Below are 27,975 nucleotides of genomic sequence, written 5' to 3' on the forward strand. Positions count from 1 at the left end.
CCTCGTTTTGTTTGAAGCAAATGCAAGTCATACGAGAGGTTGAATCTTATTATTCAATAGGAGAGGCATAGAAAGGACATAACTCATAATAGCCACTGGTGGCGCTACGATCGACCAAGGGTGGAAACTGGACTTTTAAAGTCAGTTAACTCTCTTGCCTCGGGAAGATGTCTAGAGATTGATATCACGAGCAGTCATTGGGGTACAAAAACAGGCAATCAACCAAGTTAGTGAACCAGACCTCACTTCTAAGCCAGAATCCTTTTCAGGGCCTCTATTGACAAGCAATAGAGTTGTGAGGACCTGTTTGGAGCCAGCCATTAACCATGATGATGTGACCTGATTTTCAAATAGAATAGTACCTATATTTTTATTGCTCAAGAACAATAGTGTCGACATAATACACATATGTACATTTGAAGAGGATGACTCCACTGTCAAAGTCCATGATAATCAAATGATAATGCCTTGAACTAAATCCATCAATGTAATTGTTCTTTTGTCTTTGACGGCAAAACCAAGGAACAAACACATCATCCACTTTAAACAGATGACTTTTTGGTAGGAGGTGCAGTTCTGTGGTTCAGTGCATTAGTTTGGCAAAAGACCCAGATATGCAGTGTCACAGTTTCCTCAAAAACTAAAAGGATTTAGACAGTATGCTTTAAATTCCTCACACAATAACCCCAATGACTACGAATTCAGCTAGCAATAAAGCTTGGAATATTTGCTGACATTAGCACATGGACATGCCAAAGTGAACACGAAGACCTTCAGGTCAACAGATAACAATGTCAGCTCCACTTCATAAACAGACAACAGCAAGATAACAAAACATGTAATAGTTCTTACATGTCTGTAAATGCAGTTATAGAAATGCTATTAACAATGTGCATAAAGAAGAGGCTGACCAACAGCGCCTCCAGTCACAGCCAGCCCGTGAGGTCCTTCATGGAGGTCACCTTTCGATGTTCTTCCATGAACTCCCGGACAAGACGCTTTGTTTCCTCTTTACCTGCAGAAAAGAAAACAAAACAGATAAACAGTGAGTGAATGCAATTTTATGTCAATCAACAACAGCAACATTCAAGCTATAGAATTTCACCTGAGTTACTTTGGATACACAAACATATCAACACAAGTTGATGAAAGTTTCAAACTTTGAGTTATTAAGTGAGTATGGTTTTACGCCGCTTTTAGCAATATTCCAGCGATATCATGGCGGGGGACACCAGAAATGGGCTTCACACATTGTACCCATGTCGGGAATCGAACCCGGGTCTTTGGCGAATGGAGCGAACATTGTAACCACTAGGCTACCCAATCACCATTGAAACTCTGAGGCTTGCTGAAGTCTTGAAAGTCAAAAAGTCTTGAAGTGACAAAAAGCATAAATAGTTTATATTGATAGGATATATGTTGATAACAAATCGCATAGGACCAAAAACAACTGTTATTCTGCAAACCTCATTCTATTGCAAAAAAAACCTTAGTCCTTGTCATTTGCAATATGGCTGTTGTGGCTGACAGAAGAATCATGACCATTAAAGAATTGAATTCACTGTGTGAGTTCACTGGAGTATGAACCTTCATAGAGTAAGTGGGTACAATGTGTGAAGCCCATTTCTTGTGTCCCCCGCCGTGATATTGCTGGAATATTACTAAAAGCGGCGTAAAACCAAACTCACTCACTCACTCATAGAGTAAGGGCCAAACTGTATGAACTGTATGAACGTCAGAGCTTATATCAGCATTTTATACCTCGAGGGATGTAGCACCAGATCTATACACTTGACTTCATGATTACACTCACATCCATACAACAACCAGCTGTTTCTCGGAATAAAAGAGTTCCCCCAAAAGAGGGGTGGCATGAGCCTATGAATGCTCAACTTGCTTTACAGGAACATCTGTTGTAGTTTGTTTACATGACATGTATTCAAGTAATATCAACATTGAGTGAGAAAGGTCTGATAAGAACTACCTCAACAAGGCAGTCACAATGACAGCGCCTCGTAATACATTTACATCAAGTACAAGACGTCAAACTGGCCGACACGACCACCGTGACGGGAGAAATTTCCGACCTTTTTAATGAAACTGTGGCGGTTGCATGTCAGTTATCATGGATCAGTTGGCTGATTATAATGATGTGACAAATAGAGACTAAAGATTGATGTAGACTGTAACTGTCAGTCTAGACACGGATCGAGTCGATACTACGATACTGGGTGTGCATTTCTACTTTTTCTTCACTAGGGTGGTTTGTAGTGAGGATATTTGTGAACGATCATGCTGTCTAACTCTCTGACGATTCTCAATGTATGCTAAAACGCTAAGTTAAAGATTAAAGGGTCTGCATGATCAGAAAGGAATCTTTTGTAAGTATTCGCAAAAGTGAATTCACAAAAGTGAATTCCCAGGAGTTTTCCCCAGGAATGTGGAAGTAGTCCATCAGTGTTTACGTCATTTCAAGAATACAGTCTCGTGAAAAATTTAAGAACGTCAAATTGTGTCGTTCATACACTACTGAATGGAAAAGCTGTATAACGTGTAAACTTCAAATTAATTTATATTACACTGTTAAGTTTCAGAGGAGAAAATGAAACAGATTATCAGAAATGGATGATTGACAGATAACGCAACACACATGCTCACATGACCTTTTATTCAGGTGTGCTCAAATACCCTATCTGACACAGCTTCACTGTTCCAATACTTTCTGCAACATGTTTTCTGATTAATAATGTCAGAGTGAGTGAGTATGGTTTTACGCCACTTTTAGCGATGGTTTTACGCCACTTTTAGCGATATTCCAGCAATATCACTGCGGGGGACACAAGAAATGGGCTTCACACATTGTACCCATGTCGGGAATCGAACCTGGGTCTTCGGCGTGACAAGCGAATGCTTTAACCACTAGGCTACCCGACCGCCCCTAATGATGTCAGAAGTTAACTGCACGAACATACAAGAAGTAAAATAAATCCTCCTAATAAAATTGATATGCAGTTAATGCATATTCATTAACATTATGACCATTTTAATTAGGAAAGTTATTTGTTGAAATTCTTGGTCTTACATAGATTAGATTAATTACTTTAAACGTAAAATATCAAAATTAACATCAGGATAACTACTTAAATTTATCATGTTACTCATTTTTTTAATTCTAAACAAAGAATACAAAGTGTAATTTTGAAGCAACAAAGCGGCCTCACTTCACGTTGAGAGGGTGAAAATAGTGCAGTTGTGTAGGTGTAGAGCTCGCTCACATCTCTCTCTTCATCATAATTAAATAAGCATCCTCCTGATCGAATGGGGATAGAAGGCTACCCAACCAGGAAACACAAACTTTGAAGGGAAATTGTGATTAAGCCAACATACTAGGATAAACAGAAACATTTGGAATATTTAGATTGTAAACAGATGCTGCAGTCGGTTTAAGAAGTATTACACATGAAGGAATTGTATGTTCTATAGCACATGCTTTTAGATGAGGTCGCTGTGACATTTGAGATTCTGGAAATGCAGACATAGGTGGAAAGTGTTTTGACAGTCACTCCAGCTGATGTTAACACACTTTTGTAATGCATATTGCAGAGAAGGACGGGCAGTCTTCCACAGATGATGTTGTTGCCAATTAGGCAGTACACGTCTCAAGATACGATGTATCTAGGTTGGTTTTTGTTTTTTTGTTTAACGCTGCACTCCAGCAATATTCCAGCTATATGATGGCGGTCTGTAAATAATCGAGTCTGGACCAGACAATTCAGTGATTGACATCATGAGCATCGATCCACGCAATTGTGATATGAGGACCTGCATCGACCATGTCAGCGAGCTGGACCATCCGATCCTGTTGGTCGCATCTTACGACAAGTATGTCCTTGTAGTTAGGTCATGAGACAATATAATCCAGACATGAAAACTTGACACCTTTGTTTTTAAGGAATGACATGATACCTAACCAAGACATCTTTGTTATGTTCAATACACTTGAGGCCATTAAACTTTCAACAGCTTAAGAATTCTTGATGCTACATTGAGAAAATAGCATGTACTTACATTTATCTTGTTCAACTTGGCAAACAACAATATTCAGGCAATATCACACCAGCCTCTCAGTCTACACCATCAAGGCATGAGCAACAATCTATGCCATCAAGGCATGAGAAACAATCTACACCATCAGGGTATGAGCAACCATCTACACCATCTGGGCTGAGCAACAATCTATGCCATCAGGGCATGAGCAACCATCAACGACATCAAGGCATGAGCAACAATCTACGCCATCAGGGCATGAGCAACCATCTACACCATCAGGGCATGCGCAACCATCTACACCATCAAGGCATGAGCAACAATCTACACCATCAAGGCATGAGCAACTATCTACATCATCAGGGCATGAGCAACCATCTACACCATCAGGGCATGAGAAACAATCTACACCATCAGGGCATGAGAAACAATCTACGCCATCAAGGCATGAGCAACAATCTACGCCATCAAGGCATGAGCAACAATCTACGCCATCAGGGCATGAGAAACAATCTACATCATCAGGGCATGAGCAACCATCTACACCATCAAGGCATGAGCAACAATCTACGCCATCAGGGCATGAGCAACCATCTACACCACCAGGGCATGCGCAACCATCTACACCATCAGGGCATGACCAACCATCTACACCATCTGGGCTGAGCAACAATCCACACCATCAAGGCATGAGCAACAATCTACACCATCAAGACATGAGCAGCCATCTACACCATCAGGGCATGAACAACTATTCACATCATCAAGGCATCAGCAACAATCCACACCATCAGGGCTGAGCAACAATCTACACAGCCAGGGCTGAGCAACAATCCCCATCATCTAAATAAAAGTGACAAGGGAACCTTCTCCTTTTAGATACAGGGGACCTATCCTTCCTTGAGATACAGGGGACCTATTCTTTACCAGGATACAGGGGACCTATTCTTTACCAGGATACAGGGGACCTATTCTTTACCAGGATACAGGGGACCTATCCTTCCCTGAGATACAAGGGACCTTTTCTTCCCTGAGATACAGGGGACCTATTCTTCTTTGAGATACAGGGGACCTATCCTTCCCTGAGATACAAGGGACCTTTTCTTCCCTGAGATACAGGGGACCTATTCTTCTTTGAGATACAGGGGACCTATCCTTCCCTGAGATACAAGGGACCTTTTCTTCCTTGAGATACAGGGGACCTTTTCTTCCCTGAGATACAGTAAACCTACTCTTCCCTGGGATACACAGGACCTATTATTCCCCTGGGATACGGGAGACCTACTCTTTCCTGAGATACAGAGGACCTATTCTTCCCCAGGATACAGGGGACCTACTCTTCCCTGAAATACAGGGGACCTATTCTTCCCCAGGATACAGGAGACCTATTCTTCCCAAAGATACAGGGAACCTAGTCTTCCCCTAGATACAGGAGACCTACTCTACCCCAGGATACAAGAGACCTATTCTTTACCTGGATACTGAGGACCTATTCTTTACCTGGATACTGAGGACCTATTCTTCCCCAGGACACAGGTTCCTATTCTTCCCTGGGATACCAGGGGCCTACTCTTCCCCGGGATATCAGGGGCCTACTCTTCCCCGACACAGGGGACCTTTTCTTCCCTGGGACTCAGGGTACCTATTCTTCCCCTTGGCACGGGAGCTAGACGTCCCTGTGATGCAATGGACCTTTGTAAAGGGACCTATTTTTCACTGGAATATTAAAAGTGGTCATAATTCTAGGTCAGTATGATGGCTCCTCAAAGTTGACCACTGAATCACTGTCTATCAGTGATAGAAATTAACAGACCATTAAAACACATCTGTGATGTCATTCTATTGTTTGAATGCTCCATTATTTTTCAGGAATGGACTGTTGTTTGCGAATTATACATTATCTTGAAACAAAATATCAGTGCATTTACACTTTGCCTAGACTGAACTATTTTTTTTATAGTGAACAATTTCAAATTTTGTTAGAAAACGTGTTGCAAGCAGGGGTCAAACCCGCTTTGGTTGATTTAACTAAATGTGAAATTAACTTTTAAACGTTATGAAATACTTGCCTTATCCTAACAAACTCAAAACGTAATATGTATATAATGTTGTCTTAAAGCTGGCTACAATTTTCATTTTCATATTTAAAGCAATGAAATAAACCCTTGACAAGACAAAAACTCCTATAGTCCCTATGCAAGCGATTGATAAAATACTAGTTTAGGGCCCCACTAAATTATGAAGAGCCATGTACCAAGCATTGTATGTATCAGCTTGAGGCGGAGTTTGGCGTATCATGCATCACGCAAGGGCGACTAATACAGTTTAAATTCAGGCTACAAAGAACTCTGGTTTATTTTTCAAATATTTTCCACAAGAGAATGTTTTGTCAAAGAGTTAAAGTAGGGATGTTTTGGAAGTAGGGTTATAACTTCGTAAGTCTCCATTCCTTAAAAATAATGGGACTTGGCTCCATTATTTTTAAAGAATGGAGAATTACTCGAACATTCCCCACTACCTAGTCCTTATAAAGATAACATACAGCAAAACCCCTTTGAAGAGCAAATTTCTACTAGTCCTTAGTATACCTTAACTATTGGCCAGTTTAGCAAGGACCATAGGATAGGACTAGTGCCAATTTCTAACGCTGTCTATAATAGTATAATATTGACGCAAACTATGGGCCACTTGTGAAAGCTGATGGTCAGCTAATCTTTCATATTATCCCTGGAAGTAAACTAAAGCCATATTTGAGTACCTCACCTATGAGGCTCAACAAAATACAGCATAGTTAGGTTCATAGCAACTTTGTCAAATTGATCATTATACAGCCAATCATGAAATTCTCCCCTGCTATAATGACAAGGAAGGAACCTCCACTCCCATTGAGCTGCGGACACGATGGAATCAAGTGAGTGGATGAATACTGTTTTACGCCATAGCTGACACTATTCCAGCTGTATCACAATCTGAGCCAAGCAAACCAGTAGTTGATAACATCAGCAACCATTCATGTAGTTGCGTTCCATGTTCATCATCCAGATAGAATTTGGCCGCCACCCAATCATATCTTAGCCTGCTCTTACTACACATGTTACAAGCATGGGTTCTGTGCCTATTCTGTGCTGGAATTCCTCCCAACAGAGTCATGATGGAACTGGTGAGGTGAAACGCGTCCAAGACCATTGTGCTAATATAGTGACGTGCATGCATGTGTGTGTGGCTGCTTGAGTGAGTGGGTGAGTTGGGTTTAACGCCGCTTTTAACAGTATTCCAGTTATATCGCAGCGTGTCAGCTTAATTTGGGAGGAAAGCCCAAAGTGATGCAGGTCTAAGATGTTTACCACTTCGGTAAAACCTACGAGCACGGGTATGGTGCTGACAATTTTAGAAACCTAATTAGGGCCCACCGGGATTCGAACCCACAGTCATAGGTTTCTGGCGTGCCCAAGGGACGCAACTCTGCACAGTGAATCGTGGCGCCTTAGATGACTGGGCCACCTGTGCCCCCGTTTGGCTGTTTGACTGATGCTGATTTATAGTGCTACCCCACTGAGATACCATGCCACAGTTTAACATGAATACCCCACTCAGACACAGAATGACGACTCCAAACCGATCAGTCCTTGTTTTAGCCCTTTAATGCCAAGCGACAGGCGGGGTAACAACAAGTACCCATCTTTAAACATCTTTTGGTATGACGCAGCCGGGGATCGAAACAATCATATTCCGCTCTCTTGGCAGACTATGTATCCACAAGGGAGCCAGTCAATATATGTTCGAAGCACTATTAACAAACACGACTGGATGAGGCAGAATCAATATGTTAAGGCTAAAAGTTCAACAACATACAACGTCCCGGGACCCCCATCTTCAACTCTCCGGGTGGACCCTCTACCACTAGACCATAGAGGCAGAGATGGAACTGAATGATACAGAATACACTGAGAGCAAACGTTTAGTATCGTACCAGTTGTAGGCAGTCCTTTTGTTGTCTCCACTACTTTATGAGAAATGCACCTGGCCACTGTCTTGAACAGCTCCTGAAATACAAACAATAGTTGGGAATGAGCATGATGAGTGAGTGGGTTTCAGGACTGCCAGCTGCGACAATACCAATGTGGTTCGCAGCGTAACAGGTCTCAACCCCCAATCTAGTGGTTAATAGAGTGAGCAACTACCCACCACGAAGGCAGGTGTACAGTGACACACAATCCACCTGGGCATCTGGGCCCCCTTGCACAAAGCGATCTTAGAGATTAGACTATTGTAAACCTATGTTGGTTGGTTGGTTGGTTGGTTTGTTGTTTAACGCTGCACTCAGCAATATTCCAGCTATATGACGGCAGTCTGTAAATAATTGAGTCTGGACAAGACAATCCAGTGATTGACATCATGAGCATCGATCCACGCAATTGGGATCGATGACATGCATCAACCATGTCAGCGAGCCTGACCACCTGATCCCATTAGTCACCTTTTACGACAAGCATGGGTTGCTGAAGACCTATTCTACCCCGGAATCTTCACGGGTCGTAAACCTATGTTAAAGTATGGGAGTTACGATCATCTTTGTGCAAGTGTGCCTAGGGCACCGGGGCCTCCTTCTAGGGACCTCATCAAAGGCAGGGGTTCCTGGAGATAAATTTTGGCTCTATTCTTTTGATGTTTAACCCTACCTTCAGCAATATTCCAGCTATATGACGGTGACCTTTCAATAATTGATTGATGTCATGAGCAACATCCCATGCTGTTGGGATACGATGACACGCAATCCACAAAGTCTCTTACGGCCAGCATAGGTTGCTGGAACAAATTCTAACATGAATCCACACACAACTTGAAGCATAAAGCCTGTTGTCAGATAACGTTAAGTATACACCTTGAAAACAATCACTGCTAAATATATATTTCCATATCAAATAGCAATTTAAAAAAATTGTATCATGTATTTATTTTCGGATGAAACACATTTGTTTTTGTTTACAAGGTGACATGCTTCTATTGAAATACAGAAACCGAAACAAATTACTTAATGACATATTTTGAGACCATTCCATGTCAATATTTATTTCAATACTCTTTCCATGACTTTCTGCTTCTTTGTATCATGGGATAAAACCAATTCCTTGCTACCATCTGGAGGAACATACAGTTCTTTTACCAGCTCAGCTGTCAGTGTATTTTAAATATTTACCAAAGCAGCAGGCTCGGGGGCAGTAAGAGAATCAAAGGCCATATTATCATGATTATTCAGTTTTATGTAAAAGCTTGTGAAATGGTAGAGAAATTCACATACTAAAACAAATGATGTTTGTGAACAAAGATTAGAATAATGCCGATTTTGACTGACTGAACATTTAGAGTTGGAAGGGTTATCTCCCTTAGAAACAGGACAATTTTACAGGTAGTGTGTTTTTTTGGTAAACAAATGAACTGTCTTTGTGAGAGTTTGTCGAAGGGAATATTGTCTACTGTCCTAAACTAGCACATATCCCAGGAAACAATACTGGCACTCATTGCCATGGATATGCAACAGAGCTACACATCCTTCACACAGCCTGTCACTCTTGACGGAGAAGATCATATCCTCAACAACTCTAATTATTTGTTTGTTGTTTAACACTGCACTCTGCAATATTCCAGCTATATGACGGCGGTCTGTAAATAATCGAGTCTGGACAAGACAATAGAGTGATTGACGTCATGAGCATTGATCTACGCAATTCGAATCAATGACATGCATCAACCAAGTCAGCGAGCCTGACCACCCGATCCCGTTAGTCCCCCCTTACAACAAGAATAGTCACCTTTTATGGCAAGCATGGGTTGTTGAAGATTTATTCTACCCCCGATCTTCATGGGTCACGGATCATCAACAACTCTGATTAGCTAAGACTGGTTGATATACAGGGTAGCCATGTTAATATACTGTCAAAGTGAAACGATCGGATCATCAACAACTCTGATTAGCTAAGAGTGGATGATATACAGGGTAGCCATTTTAATACACTGACAAAGTGAAAAGATTGGATCATCAACAACTCTGATTAGCTAAGACTGGTTGATATACAGGGTAGCCATGTTAATATACTGTCAAAGTGAAATGTTCTCAGTGAAATCATCCAGATTATTCGTGGTCAACAGTATGTCACTTTGCAGTGGGATATCGGGTATCTGGCCTCCTTAAGCACGTTAAACATGGATGATTTTCGCTGCAACATACAAAACTTGAATCCAGGGACTCATTAAATCTTTTTAGCATCAGCATTACAACAAGTACACCTTGATTTTCAGGCTTCACTTCAGTCCAGAAGGCTTGGTTTCTAGACTTCGCAGGTTACAGTGTGCAACCTCATTTAAATCAGAATTGGCGGAAACCTAAGTAAAAAATTAGAAAGTGACGAGGCAACACTGGTGAGTACCAACACTTCTGAACAGTGGCAACTTACGTTATATTTTAATAGTCATTTATCAATACTGATGTTGATATCCCTTACAATGATTGAGTCAAATCCTGATAGTCAAGGTGTCCTTGTGACAAGCCTAATCATAATCATGTTCATCGTTAAAGCCTTAGACTTTTTAGAGGATCCACAGTAGGGCTGGGACCAGTCCAAATTTACTACCCGGGTATCCTCCCCGCTATTACCCGACCCTACCCGGGTACCCGTTGTAGATCTCAAGAGGTAGGTATAAACTGTCCAAATGGGAAAAGTTTGACTGTAGCCCTGGCAAAATGTGTTTAGATACACATACAAAACGATCTGGTCATGCATACACTGAAGTTGACAGAAGTTTTATTTTGATTTAAACATAAAGCCAGAAGGAATGGGTGTAGTAGTCAGAAAGAACTGCGACAATTAATGACTTGTAGTTAGACAAGACATAGAGACATAGAGTTCTAGATATATTTTGTCATTAAACAATATATCTTGTGACTAACCACGTTTCCGGGTAGTCCTGAGGGTACCTGGGTCCTAGTCAGCACTCACCCGACCTGAGTACCTGAGTTACCCGTCCCAGCCCTAGTCCATAGATCCAAACCACAAGGGCCCCTAGACCCCTCTTGTTCAAACACTGCGTAATATGTAACGGTACTACATACATGTTGACAAATCATGACAAGACATAACCAACAACATTCTCTACAAGAGGTGAGGTGAAATGGGGTTTATCGTCGCGTCCAAGATTATTGCAACGTGCATGTCTGTGTGTGTGTTTGTGTGGCTGCTTGTACTAGTCCGGACTGATGCAAATTTATAGTGCTAGCCCACTGAGATACCATGCCGCAGTTTAACATAGATACCCCACTCAGACACAGTATACTGACTCCGAGCCGACCAGTCCTTGTCTTAGCCCCTGAATGCCGAGCGCCAGACAGGGTAACAACAAGTACCATCTTTTAACGTCTTTTGGTATGAAGCGGCCGGGGATCAAACCCTGGACCTTCTGCTCTCCGGACGGACGCTCTACTACTAGACCACGGAGACGGTCTCCTCTACAAGAACTAAGCAGGGACACACTTAGAACTGACCTTTGTAGCAAACCTGCCATCTTTGTAATGGGGAGTGAGGTACTTGACGACAAGGTCTGCAACTCCTTTCAACTCTGTGGAACTCTTCTGTATGCGTAGAGGCTGGTTTGTCTGATCACCTTCCTTCATCGGATATGCCTTCATCTCAGTTGGGGAGTTGGGACTGGCTTCGTCATGGCTGGGTTTGGCTTTCTTGGCAGGTGGGCTGCATTTCTCAGACTTGTCCGGCTTGTCCTTAACAAGAGGAAATCAATCATCTTCTAGGTGAGGTGAAATGGGGTATAAAGTCACTTCCTCGATTATAGCAAAGTTGTTGTTGTATGTTGATTTAACACCGAAACCAGCAATATTCCAGCTATATGACGGCGGTTTGTAAATAATCGAGTCTGGGTCAGACAATCCAGTGATTGACATCATGAACATCGATCCACGCGATTGGGATACAATGACATGCATCAACCAAGACAGCGAGCCTGACCACCCAATCCCGTTTGTTGCTTCTTACGACAAGCAGTCGCTTTTTACGGCAAGCATGGGTTGCTGAAGACCTGTTCAAACTCAGATCTTCAGGGGTCCTGTAGTTTTCAAATCCGATGAAATGTTTGGGTGAATAAACAGCCGCAGATGTAACATGTACACAAGCCGGGCGCGGTCTGCAGATAAAGCTGAATTAGAATAGTATTATTTTTGTCATTTTATCTTGAGATTGTGGTTTTTGCTCAAGTCTGTTAGAAAGTGGTTAACATCCATCACTTAAGATGAAACTAACCCACCATCATACAACTGAAATACTGTCCCAGCTGTGTCAAAACCATCTCACTCACTGCTTCAGTAGATGCATAAGGCATGTATTCATGGTAACATACCTCTTTATGACGTTTCTTGTTGCTGATGTCGGATTTTTTCACACTTCCCACAGTGTCAAGGACACTAACACTGGACACTGTCCAACTGTCACTAACACTGCTGACACTTTCTTCCTCTTTACCCTTAAAAGACTGACTTTCAAAAAAGTACGTAATTTTCGGCACCACCTTGTCCCTCAAAGCTGTCGTGGAGCATACAATGTCAAACTTTGCTTCACTTTCATCAGATTCTGACGAAGAACTGTCCTGATTTGAAAATATTTTTCTGTAATTGGAATTTTTCCGACTGTTTTTCTGCGGCTCAGGATCCTGGGTACTGTCTACCACATTTTCTCCAACAAGATGCTCCGATGGAAGGCTACATGTCGACGAAGGCACAGAATCAGAATTACGTTCACGTGACGCAAGTAACGAAGATGCTGTTACGAATGCAGATGAAGCACTAAGCCTTGAAGCGCCAGTGTCGGTGTTCTTATGCACCTTTGTTCCCGAGGGGAGTGATGGGTTTGTGGTGTCAGCCCCTGGGCTATTGGCTGGAGATCCTGGCCTGCCACTGGCGCTGGACTTAGAGTTAGATTCCAGTGACGTGTGCACTTTTTTGTCTTTTGTACATTTCCTAATTTCGGACACAACTCTCATAACACCAGCTTTGTACACATTTGCAATTTTATTGGATTGGAATGTTTGGTATTCAAGGTCAAGGGCACAACATCTTGGCACGTAGTCTCTTGCACTTATCCGATCTGCTTCATTCTCATAATGATTAATATAGTTTTCATACAGTGCAGTCTCCAACATCTGGAAGCAATGTTCCCGAATCTAAAAATAAACAAATAATTTTTTTAAATAATATACACGAAGGGTTAGTTCCCTTTATAAGGTGCCAGATTTTATATTCAAAATGCAATTAATTCATTATTACATAAAAAGTTAAGTTACACTGTTCTTACAATGCAATAAATAATATATCAAGGAAAGGCATTACCAGTTTATACTCAAATAGTTTACAAGAAATTGTACATACATCCTGTCCATTGTAATCAGTGTTTGAAATCATGCATGAAACCTAAGAGTCCTTTTCATAACCATTATAACCTAAGGCCAAAAATATAATACTCTTGGTTCTTGGTTGGTTTGAAATAGGAGGTGAAATGGGATTTAAAGTCACTTCCTCGATTATAACAAAGTTGTTGTTGTTTGTTGATTTAACGCCGAAACCAGCAATATTCCAGCTATATGACGGCGGTCTGTAAATAATCGAGTCTGGACCAGACAATCCAGTGATTAATATCATAAGCATTGATCCACGCAATTGGGATCGATGACATGTATCAACCAAGTCAGCGAGCCTGACCACCCAATCCCGCTAGTCGTCTTTTATGACAAGAATAGTCGCCTTTGGGCACCGCCGCATGATTACAAAGTCTACCACACATTTTGATTTTATTTTAATTAAAAAAGAAAACAATCCTTAAATATTCTGCATCTTGAAGACACGACCCCATCAGTGAAATGTAGCAATATAGCAGGCAGTTACTTCCCTTTACATGTACCCTACTATACTGCACGTCTCGTATTATGGTCATGGTGGCAATATATGTAGAATCTATGCACATTTGCAAATTTGGTCAATGAAAACATGAAATAAATGATAAAATATCACTAGACATGATGATTTACAAATTCCAAAACATGAAATAAATGATAAAATATCACTAGACATGATGATTTACAAATTCCATGATATTTGTACAATGTTTCATATGCATAGACTGAAATTAAGTGTCCATTTGTCTCGTAAAATAAGCCGGAAATAGCAACCAGCTGTTCATACATTTTCTCCCCGATCTATAGGTGATTGTGTGTTTTGTGCTCACAATAATGTCTTCGCATTGAAATTAAATTGAAGCTCATTGTATGTGTGTATCATGCACACACTAGTAGTCGTACAGTGATCAAATATTGTATTCCAGTATTTTCCTTATCAGAAACGAAACGTGACAGACGGACCGATGGACGGACAGAGCCCGTTTCTATATAAAAAAGAAAGGGCAGCCCGCACGCACTGTATTTGAAAAAGCCACTGCCTGGGAACCAATCCTTAAGCCTAATGTTGAATAGTCAAGATTAAGGGGGTCCATACATTAAATGTCAATGACCTCTTGAATTTCTAACACGAGTAACTACCACCAGTGTATGAAATGAAGAGTACAAGTCAAGGGATTTTTGTCATTACGCTAAAGTTCAAGATAAAAGAACAAGAAGGTAGTTCCAGGATTCCAGTACTATGACAGAACATAACAAGGACTCTTCTTAGTTTCTGACGCTGACTAAATAACAGTACAGGTACTTGGCCTTCAGTTTTGACAAATGTTTGACAGTGACTACGAACCAACCTTGACTGTGAGTTTAGGAATCTTTTGACTGGACGCATCTCTGAGTGGACAGTCAAGTGTTGGGGGTTTGAAGTCATTCTCTGGACGACTGCTTGGCTCACCATCCTGTTGTCACAAAAACAGAATATTTCATACATTCTTGGCATCAATCATGTCAATGTTATTCTTATTCTGAACCAAGGGTAGTCAAATCGGGTAACAAACAGCATTCATAGTCTGTGATAATGGTATTCCAACTAGGCAATAACGTTTTTCATACTCCAGACCAAACTTCTTGATACTGCACACTAATGTCATTTACACCTGGCAACAATGGTATTCAAACAGAAGAACAATGGTAGTTATATTGGCAGTAATGTTATTCATATTGGCGACAATGTTAATTTATTCATACTCAGCAACACTGATATTCAAACTGAGCAATATTGCTTTTTGCACTCTGCAAAACTGGTATTGAAATTTGCAGCAATGTTATTTTATTCACACTGGCTACAATGCTACTCATATTGGCAACAATGTTACTCATACTGGCCACATTGTTACTTATACTGGCTACAATGTTACTTGTATTGACTATAATGTTACTCATACCGGTAACATGTTACTCATACCGGCAACAATGTTACTCACAATGGCTGCAATGTTACTGATAATGGCTGCAATGTTACTCATACTGGTGATAATGTTACTCATACTGGCAACAATGTTACAATGGCTGCAATGTTACTGATAATGGCTGCAATGTTACTTATACTGGTCACAATGTTACTCATACCAGCACAATGGCTGCAATGTTACTCATAATGGCTGCAATGTTACTTATAATGACTACAAAGTTACTCATACTGATGACAATGTTATTCATACCGGCAACAATGTTACTCACAATGGCTGCAATTTTACTCATACTGGCCACAATGTTACTCATACTGGCGACAAAGTTACTCACACTGATGACAATGTTATTCATACCGGCAACAATGTTACTTATAATGACTTCAAAGTTACTCATAATGATGACAATGTTACTCATACCGGCAACAATGTTACTCACAATGGCTGCAATGTTACTCATAATGCCTGCAATTTTACTCATACTGGAAACACTGTTACTCATACTGGCGACAATGTTACTCATACTGGCTACAAAGTTACTTATACTAGTCACAATGTTACTCATAAAGGCACAATGGCTGCAATGTTACTCAAATGGCGACAATGTTACTCATATTGGCAACAATAATGGCAACAATGTTACTCATATTGGCAACAATGTTACTCACAATGGCTGCAATATTACTCATACTGGCGACAATGTTACTTATACTGGTCACAATGTTACTCATACCGACACAATGGCAACAATGTTACTCATACTGGCGACAATGTTACTCATACTGGCTACAATGTTACTCATAATGGCCGCCATGTAACTCATACTGGCAACAATGTTACTTATATTCACTACAATGTTACTCATACTGGCTACACTGTTACTCATACCGGCAACAATGTTACTTATATTGACTACAATGTTACTCATACTGGTGACAATGTAACTCATACTGGCGACAATGTTACAATGGCTGCAATGTTACTCATACTGGATACAATGTTACTCATACTGGCGACTTACTCATACTGGCAACAATGTTACTCATACTGGCAACTTACTCATACTGGCAGCAATGTTACTCATACTGGCTACAATGTTACTTATATTGACTACATTGTTACTCATACTGGTGACAATGCTATACTCGGCAACATTGGTACTCCCACTCATCCTCAATAGTATTCAACCTAAGAGATTACTCTTCTGAAGATGCATGCTGAGCCAGATAATCATTGGGCACTGAGGTTCTAATTCCCACTGATTTCCTCTCACCCCTCGCCTCTTCTTGAACTCTTTCATGATCATCCGTGTCCGCTGCGACTTCTCCTTCAGTTCCTGCGCCTCTTTGTCCGGACCTTCTTCATCACTAAAGCCACGGGCATAATCATCTGACTCTCTGAACACACAGAACATTGGAAATAAGGAGAACTATCAGGGTTAGTTTTAAAGTGCAATACCTAAAACACTATCAAAATAGTATTTCTTATCACTGGAATATTGCTGCGTGCAAGTTAGGCTAAAAGAAATAATAGTCTTGGTTCTCCGGCACAGCCAGCATCATCATCGAGTCATTGCACGATGTGCATGATTTTACTCTGCATCTCGTGTTATGGTCATGCTGGGAATAGGAGTTTGCGTGTTTGTTTATGTAGGGAGGCCCTTTCCCAGGTTGATGGTACACAACTGTTTATTTGGTCACATACTGGTTTGACAAGCAACAACAAAAAAACACTGCCCGCCGAACTATATTTTCAAAAGTCATTGTCTGAGAGCCAACAAACTACGGTAGTACGATGAGGACAAAGCTTTACCTTCATATGTTAGATACCTTACATTATTCCACAAGATGATACGAAGACTAACACATCCTCCCTTTCTCCAGAGGAATCTCGGGAACTAAAGGAAACTACTTCTTATTATTATCTCGTATATTTTTACCAACACAGTCTCAAATTCTTACATTACTTTGAGTGAGTCTTACCCTGCTTTAAGCAATATTCCAGCAAGATCATGGATGAGGATGCCAGAAATGGGCTTCACACATTGTACCCATGTGGGGAATCGAACCCAGGTTTTCACCGTGAAAGTCTACCCCACCGCCCCAAACATAACTTTGACTTCAAGTAGTTGGAAACATTAGCGGCCCTGATGAATCAAAGCTTTGTTGGCTAGTTTTTTTATATTATTTTGTCTCTGACAGTTCTTTTGGGAAGAAATCCTGTAACAGCTTAGCATCTCTTTTTATGCTTTGTTATAGCTTTCAAACACAACTGCAAAGAATGAGTGTACCAGAACGAGAAGGGGGTAACGATCAAGAACCCATCCTGTAGGCAACAGAGTACGACACCATTGCCCCTGACAGCGGAGTTCTACAAGTACCGCCTGCTTGCTTACAGTCTGTCGATGTAAGGTGTAGTAGCCATGGAGTCTTTTTTTACATTCTGAGGACACTATGTTAGGAAGAGGAACGAGCAGTAACTGCCCTCACAGGCCTTCAAACACAACCACTCGATCCTCACTACCGTTTGGTTAGCAGAGGGTTCTGGACACCGATTTACTTCCACACAGATATCCGCGCCTCACCAAAATCTGAGCACTGGAGGTTTTGAAGATGGGATTCTAACTCAACCGGCTGATGCTGCCAGATGCCTGGTTTACCCATGATTCCGAGTCATTTTCGGAAATTCCCTAACTTACTTTTTAACTCCTCTTCTGCCGCCTCCGTACATATCGCTGGCGTCTTCATCCATGAAGAAGATGCCACCTTTCCCGACGACCTTGTTGACACTGGCATAGGTCCCACGCTGTAGATTGAGCATGGTAAGTTCCACCAGCTTGGGGTTACTGCACACATCACAGCCCTCGTCACATTGGGGTTTCTCATCTTCAAAGTAGGCTGCAATACTTGCATGTCGACATCTGAAAGCGTCACAGAGGTTAAATAATATTTATGGGGCATGAATACCAGATCAACTTACTTTTCAGGATCTTCTTGGCCAGTAAGCCAAGATTCAAGAGGGAAAATGGTGTTGGAGTCAATTTGGGGTTACTTACAAAGAAAACAAAATAAAACATAAAATGGATGAAAAATTCACCATAGAAATACAAAGAGAAAATAAGCTCAAAATCAGAATATTATCAAACACCTTTTTTAATTATTACTTTTGCAAAATTATAGACAGATTGAGCCCTTCCATCAGTCGCCTCTGCTGTGGTTTCTTTTCTACACCAAGCGGGACGGTCAGGTAGCCTAGTGGTTAATGCATTTGCTCTTCACGCCGAAGACCCGGGTTCAATTCCCGAAATGGGTACAATGTGTGAAGGCCATTGTGTCCCCCCCCATGATATTGCTGGAATATTGCTAAAAGCTGCGTAAAACTATACTCACTCACTTCTTCACACAAAGCATTGGTAAAACTACCTCCCAGTTTGACAAAAATTCGCTCAAAATGCTTAATACTCCACTGAATACTTCATTTTGATCAGGCGTCAAAGTTCACTTAGGGTTCACCTGACATGTCCATGGAGCGTTAGTCAGATCCTTACAGCGAGAGGCATAAAATCAGAGTAATAAATCCGATTGTAATTACTGAGAGTGAATATGGCTCTATGCTGCTTTGTTGGCAATATCATGTCAGCGGAAACCAGAAATGGGCTTCATGCATTGGGGAATCAAACCTGGTCCTTAAAGATAAGGAGCAAATGCCTTAACCACTTGGCTACCCTACATTCCCTACATTGGATGGGACATTCCTCTATATTATTATCAACTTGAACAAAAAGGTTCAGGGCCCTGTTCCACGAAGCAATCGTAGCGCTAAGATGATCGTAACTTTCATACTTTAACACAGACTTACGACAGTCGTAGCGCTACGATCGCTTTGTGGGACATCACCCAGGAGATTTTGGATGACAATCAGTCGATATAATAGAAAATGCATTCCAGAGATCCAGACTCATAAAAAATACCACAAGAAAACAGTGTTATCACTATCCCCCTGTTTGGTTTAACACCTCTTTGAACAATATTCCCGTTATACCACTGCGTGTAACCTTAATGTGGTGCGATCCATGAGCACGGGGAAGGTGCTGAGAAACCTAGAAACAAAATCAGAGTGAACTGGGTTTGGACCCCACGATCACAGATTTCAGGTGTGCTCAAGGGACAGAACTCGGCGTCCAATAAAGCCTTAAGAAGTGATAAGCACTAGGATGGCTTCATATGTTATCTGAAAATTTGAAAAAATCTGTTCAGATTAGAAATTAATAAGAACGAAAGGTCCCTTCGCCGGAATAAATGAATTATGGAACCAATTTTCAGTACCAACTCAGCCTTGGTATGTAAAGATTCTCTTAGATAAGCTTGCAAAGTTTCATTCATGTAACATCAGTGGTTTTTGAGAAAACTTGTCCCCATTGAAGACACTTATCACCAAGCAAAAAATGTTTTGTAAGAAATTATTTAATGTTTTTTCAGTTACACTCTGGAAACGAACACCACCCTTATAGAACCTAAGTCCAACTTGATGCCATGGAAACGTAAAATAAAAATTTCTAAAATTCCTAAATAGCAAAAGGCACCAGTTCAGTATATGCCTGGTAAACATGCAAAGTTTTGTTAGAAAGTATTGAATGGGTTTTGAGTTATGCTCCGGAAACAAACTCTACCCTATGGAACCTAGGTCCAACTTATTGCCATGGAAACATAGAAAATAAAAAAATTAAAATTCCTAAATAGCAAAAGGCACCAGTTCAGTATGTGCCTGGTAGACATGCAAAGTTATGTAAGAAAGTATTTAACAGTTTTTGAGTTACGCTCCGGAAATGAACACCACCCTTATAGAACCTAAGTCCAACTTGTAAAAAAATAAAAATTTCTAAAATTCCTAAATAGCAAAAGGTACCAGTTCAGCATGAGTCTGATAGACATGCTAAGTTTCATAGAGAAATATTTAACAGTTTCTGAGTTATGCTCTGGAAACGATTTCGTGACGCGCACACACACACGGACACACAGAATCCATTTCAATATCCCCCGCCAACTTTGTTGAAATAATACAAATATAACTAAAGTCAAATATAGTTACTGAGGCTTTATATGCTATAAGAACAGATTTTATAGAAGCCATGACTTACTTCAACTCCTCAGCAAACTTGACCAGCGCATCAAAACCGGCATTGGCAGACTTGGCTCGGACTACAGCTGTTTCCTTCTTCTTCTTCTGAAGCAAATAAGTGTTTCGCAACACACTGTTGAATAACAATGTTGCAGGACATGGAGCCAACTAAAGCTGCAGTCAGCAGTATTCCAGCTACACAACGGCAACCAGTATTCAAGACAAACCAGTAGTTGGTAGCAATAAAACAGTCCACACAACAACCAACCAATCACACACAACAACCAACCAATCACATACAACAACCAACCAATCACATACAACAACCAACCAATCACACACAACAATCAGCCACATCACACACAACAACCAACCAATCACCACTTCATGTTAATCCACACCATGCATGGTGTATTTAGAGAATAGTTTGCCCAAGAATAAAACAATCGGCCCCTTCTGACACTCATCCTAGTCTCAGGCTTGAAGTCCGAAATTGAGAATACTTGAGGGTCCCCTTTACTTTTATTTGACAACAAAGATAACTTTACTTATGTCAGTCTAGACTTTTGCACAGGTAGACAACCGTTACAAATACACTGACTTCGGCATGTTTCGTAAATAAAAACTTACTATGACAACACAATTGGCAAGTGAATGGATAATGGGTTTTAGTTTTGACAAATTCATGTTTTAGTGCCACAGGCTAGTCAAAAGGTCTTCCTTTCTGTGATTTGTGTCTCATTGCTGCCTTTAACAACATCTGGAAATCACAAGGCTCCACCAAAACCCCTTACTTCAAAACAAGGGAAACTTACCACCAATAAATTAGAAATATGCAGAATTAAGATTAACCAATAACATTTTACACATAGCTTCTTTTTTTTTGTTTAACGCCGCACTCAGCAATTTTCCAGCTATATGACGGCGGTCTGTAAATAATCAAATTGGGACCAAACATTGATCTATGCAATTGGGATACAATGACATGCATCAACCAAGTCCGGGAGCCTGACCACCCGAAATCGTCAGGGCTGAGGCGCCTCTTATGACAAGCATAGTCGCCTTTTACGACAAGCATAGTGCCTTTTACAGCAAGCATGGGTTGCTGAAGACCTATTCTAACCGGATCTTCATGGGTTTTTCACTCATAGCCACTTGACTTTATGCTCCCAGCTCTGCTTCATGTTCTGCAATATTCCAGCTATAATATTCCAGCGATCTTTACATAATTGACCCCTGGACCAGAAAATTTAGCGATTGATATTATGAGCAATAATGTACACGATGGGGCTATGTTGACACCTCAATAACAAAGTCACCGAATCTGACCACCTTATCGCCTCATGACCGACATAGGAAGCTTGGGACCTAATCTAACCTGGAATTTTCACTCAGACCCAAACTTACGGATGGTCTATTTGTGTCTGTCCGGATAAGAAAGGCAACTCGATCCCTCTCTTCTCGTGAATAGTAAAGCCGACACACAGATGGCTTGCCGTCTCTCCCTGCACGGCCCGATTCCTGATAGTAGCCAGCCATGGAGGTTGGCAATGTCCAATGAGCTACAAACCTAGAACATAATTGAGGCAAAACTTAGAGGTAGCCTGAGGAAAGAATAGTACAAAAAGTCGTCATATTCAATCATACGTACAAGGAATATTCCTGTGCACTTATCATATTCGGATAAAATGCATTCAGAAAGCATGCTGGCATGATTTTGTCCTCCATTCATCTCTGTGTAAAGAACAAGTGAGTGATTTGGGTCTAAAGCTGCTTTTAACAGTATTCCAGTTATATCACAGAGTGTCAGCTTAATGTGGGAGGAAAGCCCAAAGTGATGCAGGTCTTAGACCTTTACCACTTCGGTGAAACCTACAAGCACGGGTATGGTGCTGACAAACCTAGAAATTTAATTGGGGCGAAGCGGGGTTCGAACCCACAATCCTTGGTTTCTGGTGTGCCCAAGAGACGCAACTCTGCACAGAGAATCGCAGTCCCTTAGATGACTGTTCCACCCATGCTCCCTGTAATGAACGAGAGTGGGGGAAATTGTCGTTTTGAAACAGAAGTCATGATGGTGGCACAACACATGACAGTAGCGCACAATGGAAAGCAACTGGCACAATCAGGTCTGCACCAAACCAACACAAAAGGTTGCTAATCATCTCAACAATTAATCAGCAGTGATGAGAATGTTGGGTTTATTAAAAACACTGAAAGTTAGTCAGAGGTAGGGGGGACTATACAATTTATGCAAATATCATGACATATCACAAACGTAACCCTTGATGTAACAAAATCTGGGGATTCGCAGGAAATTCTCATCTCTGAATTGGTGTTAATTAAAGGTCATGGGATGTGCATGGGCATACCGGTGATGTGAAAATACAGTTGGTTGTAGAAGACATAAAGAGGACCATGCCAACCATCATATAACATTCATAAAGTTTAGGGATATACAAACCAAGGCAATCCATAATGCAATAACACTCACCAAATATATACAGTGTTTGAACATTAAGGAGGAGCCTGTGGCCCTTGAGGTATACTTGAGAATTTGAATCTAGGGACCCCAAAAATCTTTTAACAGATTTACGACAAGGAGACCTTGATTTTCATGCTTAATTTCGCTGCTACATACTGTCAATAAATTAGTTAAATCTAATTATTGTTTACATTATTTGAAATTTAGAATAAAAGCCGAAACTAAAGGTCTAAAAAAAATCCAATTTTAAAGAGCTCAGATGAGATACATCCTTGCTCTACCGCAACAGGCAGTGATGTGAGGAAGGTAACTTGTCATCAAGGTCACATGACGATGGCGATGGTCCAGGCAAAAAGCAGGAGTGGAATGGGAAACATTTTTGTTTCTTCACCCAAGACCATCGCCGAGCCCTTTCTTTTTTTTGTCGTAAAGTTAGCCGTGAATGCATTAAGGAATAATGCAGGGTAAGTAAAAAATATACCAGATTCTATCCCTGAAGACTGACCTGACATTTCTCTTATCAACACCCATACCAAAGCTGATGGTGGCGACAATAACAGGCACCCGCCCCTCCATCCAGTCTGTCTGCACTCCTTCCCTCTCGGACTGCTTCAGGCCTGCATGGTACGCCTTGGCTGGGATACCCTTGCGAGACAGCTGGTAGGCAATCTCTTCACACCCATTCCGTGTCCGACTGTAGACGATCCCACATCCAAAGTCAGTCTGAGACAAACAAATATAGGACATTTCATTTGTTTGTTTGTTGATAAATGCTGCACTCAGCAATATTCCAGCTACATGGCGGCAGTTTGTCATTAATTGAGGCTAGACCAGAAAATCCAGTGATTGACATCATGAGGAATTGGGAAACGATGACAAACAATCACCCAAGTCACTGAGTCTGACCCCAGATCTATTTAGTCGCCTCTTACAACAAGCATAGGTTACAAGGGACCTATATTTTAAGCCGGAATTCACCCATGTTTAAACATATTAGGAATTCTTCAGCGGGTTTATAACAAATGACACACGCTTCTTACTAGCAAGGTCGGTGGGGGAGCCTAGTGATTAAAGCATTTGCTCATCACGCCAAAGCCTCGGGTTCAATTCCCAAAATGGGTTCAATGAGAGAAGCCCATTTACCATTCACCTTCATGTAACCATATTTGTTTGTAAAACCATACTCATTCACTCACTCTTACTTGCAAAGTAAATTATATAACAACAACAGCCTCATAGACACAATTTGCATCAGTAAATACCAAGGAAACATTCATTACTTCAAGCATGTTCAGATCCTACTAATACTATGAGCCAATGTACACTTCATGCGAGTGGCCAAGTTCACAGAATTGTCCCAGGATCCGATGATCTTGGATTCAAACCCATGATTCTTGCTTTTCGCATCTTTGGACCACCTCTGTGGTCTAGTGGTAGAGCGTCCACCCAGAGAGCGGAAGGTCTGGGGTTCGATCCCCGGCTATGTCATACCAAAAGATGTTAAAAGATGGTACTTGTACTTGTTGTTACCCTGTCTGGCGCTCGGCATTAAGGGGCTAAAACAAGGACTGGTCGGCTCAAGAGTCAGTATACTGTGACTGAGTGGGGTATTTATATTAAACTGCAGCATGGTATCTCAGTGGGCTAGCACTATAAATCGGCATCAGTTCAGACTAGTACAAGCAGCCACACACACACACATGCGCATGCAAGTCGCTATTTAAGTGCAATAATCTTTGACGCAATTTTAAACCCCATTTCACCACACATTTTGCATCTTTGAACATGTAGGCCTCTATTAATTTGAACTTTTCTCTTTCACCAAGCTAACTCTGTGAATTAACAAATAATCTGAAATACTGAAGCGGTGTACATCATATCTCACCCTCACTGTACAGACTCGCGTCCCTTGGGCACACCAGAAACCTATGATCGTGGGTTCGGAACCCCATTCGCACCAATTACGTTTTTATTTTTGTATGTACCATACCAGTGCTCCTGATTTTCACCAAAGTGCCATAATATAACTGGAATACTGATTAAAGTGGTGTTAAACCCAACACACTCACTCACTCACAGTGCCACACATTATCAGGAACATACCACAACCTACCCAGTCTTCTACTTTCTCTTCAGTGTCTGGATCATATCCCAGATTTTTCCGCACGAAAACAGCAAGATCTTCATGAGCGTCTGGCAGAACCTCTTTCAGACAGATCTCATAAAACAGATTCTCTCTAAAACTACTCGACTTAAACTTCAGCACATTTTTCTTCATCTTCAACTGCTTCATGATGTCCTCGACAACCTGACCTGTAGCCGTGGCTGTCAACGCGAGACAAGGCACAGAAGGCATCTTGTAGCGAAGAGTTCCAAGTTTGAGGTAATCTGGGCGAAAGTCATGGCCCCACTGGGAAACACAGTGAGCTTCATCAACAACAAGATAGCCAATCAGATTCCGGTTGGCAAGAGATTCGACAAGTGACTTGAAGTGATCCGTTGCAGCCTGTTCTGGTGTGATGTAGAGCAGTTTTATCTTTGGTTTTGTGGAGTGTAGATCTGCTAGCACTCTGCTGCGTTCTTTTGTAGTCATTTTGGAATTGAGTGTGTTGGCCACGACTTTTATTGCCTGTAGATGGTCCAGCTGATCCTGCATGAGAGCTATCAAAGGGGAGACGATCAGTGACACCCCATCAGCGAGGACTGCAGGAAGCTGGTAACAGAGGGATTTCCCAGCTCCTGTTGGCATGGAGACAAAGGCGTCATTTTTCCCTGGAAAAGACAATCAACAATTAAGTTGATATGAATAGTTGAGACAAGGTGAAACAGGTTTTGATACATTCAACAAGATTATTTCACTCATAGTCACTTTGCAATGACTTATGCTAGCTCATGCTGAGAAACCATGCCACAGCTTAACATGGATGCCCTGACTCCATGCCGACCAGTCCTTGGGTTTTTCCCTTATACCGAGTGCCAGGCAGAATAAGAAGAAGTAATCTTTTAATGTCTTTCGGTATGACACAGCCAGGGAATCAAAGCGAGTTTTCCCTCTCCAGGTATATGCTCTATTCACTATACCACAGAGGCAATCTGACAAGAGTAGAAAACTGTATATCATGATGATCATTATGGAGCGTGTCCATGGTCTAGTGGTAGAGCGTCTGCCAGGAGAGTGGAAGGTCTGGGGTTTGATCCCCGGCCGTGTCACACCAAGAGATGTCAAAAGGTGGTACTTGTTGTTACCCTGTCTGGCGCTTGGCATCAAGGGGCTAAAACAAGGACTGGTCAGCTGACTCAGCTCAAAGTCAGAAAACTGTGTCTGAATGGGGTATTGATGTTAAACTGTGGCATGGTATCTCAGTGAGCTAGCACTATAAATTGGCATCAGCTCGGACTAGTGCAAGTGTGCATGCACGCACACGCGCACACACACACACACACACACGTTTAATCCAATTTCACATCTAATGATCATTATGAACAAAATAGACGGTGGTGGATGAATTGATGCTGCTCCAGCTGCAGCCACTGTGAGTCTGAATATTATGACCTTCAGTAAATAATAAGTCAGGTCAAATATTGTAACCCACATAACAACTGTTCAATACATATTGCCTGAATATCGTAACCATGGAAACTACTGTTAAATAACTGTCTCCATAGTATGCAGGGTTCACTCTAGGAATTTTCTGGCATGGGCCTTTCATGTGATAATTTCAAATATTCCAGAGGGTCGCCCATACAGCACAATGTTAAAATGGCCCATTGTATTTGAAAATGTGGGCCTTTTTTTCAAATTAAGGGGCTAAAAGCACAAGGCCCACCCTAGAATTATCCCTGAGTATGGTAAAGATAAAGACCATGAAAACTAAGTTAAACCTAAATCAACCTGAGAACATACACTATGCTTTGAGCAACCACAAAATGGATGGAAATAAGCGCCTAAGGACATGAAAGAAATGGACATATTTTTATGATTATTCACATTGGTCTTTCCTGTCAATATTCACGCATTTGGCATGAGACTCACACAATTTCTTCACAGATCATGCCCTCACAATCACTACCGGAAATCTCACACATTTATGAAAAATAAAAATTTTGTTTGAAAGAAAATTCATTTTCTTCTTCAACTGGTACAACTGCAGACTATTAGACTCGTGGAGGGTGTTCCTGTTGATTTGACACTACAACATGTTGATGAACAGAGGAAAGGTTAGCTGCTGTTTATCAGCAAGTGTGACAATAAGACTAACAGAATTGTAGGGTGGATTCGTAGCTATGTATTTGGTGTAACTGGTTTATTATTAAATTGGCGCAGTACATCAATATAACCTCACAGCTCTCAGTTCTACTTAAATGTTGAGCCTTGGCTGAATATTTGACTTATTCATCAAGGTGCAATATGTTTGTAACTGATCACGAATGTTATCGTAAAATGTCATTACACGACAACAGTTGGTGAAATCAATGAGACACGATAACTCAATACCGTATCCGCGTACTAGGTCTATATTGGTATCCTATATCAAATCTAACCCATATAACGAAATTTGCAAACACAAACTGTGATACTTGTCGTTGGTATTGTATGTAAATCCACAAAACAATAGCCAAATCCGGTATAACATATGTGCAAAATACATGTACACATAATCAATCCGGTTCATTGCAAAGTCAGCTCTATTTGTTTCTGATCAGAAATTGAGACCTGCTGGCCCCGAATAGCAGCGACAGTATATCTCACAAACCTCCTGCAATGCCAAGGACCGCCTGTCTTTGCAGCTGACTTTTGAATTCACCATGCCCGAAGACATTTTTCAACGTTGCGTACACTCTGTCCTCCAGAAGTTTGGAGTTAGATGACATTTTACCGAAGGAAACATTGACCAAAACATCCAGTGACAT

General features: G+C 41.2%; 1 protein-coding gene across 2 annotated transcripts; it reads right to left on the reverse strand.

The window, feature by feature from the left end:
• On the reverse strand, positions 1-27,975 carry LOC139449721 (ATP-dependent DNA helicase Q5-like). 2 transcript variants are annotated; one of them, XM_071231235.1, is made up of 12 exons: positions 27,819-27,975; positions 25,178-25,836; positions 23,570-23,787; positions 21,987-22,149; positions 20,599-20,684; positions 18,160-18,381; positions 16,735-16,858; positions 14,847-14,951; positions 12,451-13,269; positions 11,585-11,818; positions 8,018-8,090; positions 1-1,015 (listed from the first exon to the last, which is right to left on the reverse strand). In XM_071231235.1, the coding sequence occupies exons 1-12, from the start codon at positions 27,973-27,975 to the stop codon at positions 927-929; spliced, it is 2,949 nt and encodes a 982-aa protein (XP_071087336.1). In that variant the 3' UTR covers positions 1-926. The 2 variants fall into 2 exon arrangements, with proteins under 2 accessions (XP_071087336.1, XP_071087337.1); XM_071231236.1 differs by having other exon boundaries at positions 20,599-20,681; positions 27,819-27,963.

This window comes from Haliotis cracherodii, unplaced genomic scaffold (assembly GCF_022045235.1).
Source record: "Haliotis cracherodii isolate W230 unplaced genomic scaffold, xgHalCrac1.p SCAF_8, whole genome shotgun sequence".
Classification (NCBI taxonomy): domain Eukaryota; kingdom Metazoa; phylum Mollusca; class Gastropoda; order Lepetellida; family Haliotidae; genus Haliotis; species Haliotis cracherodii.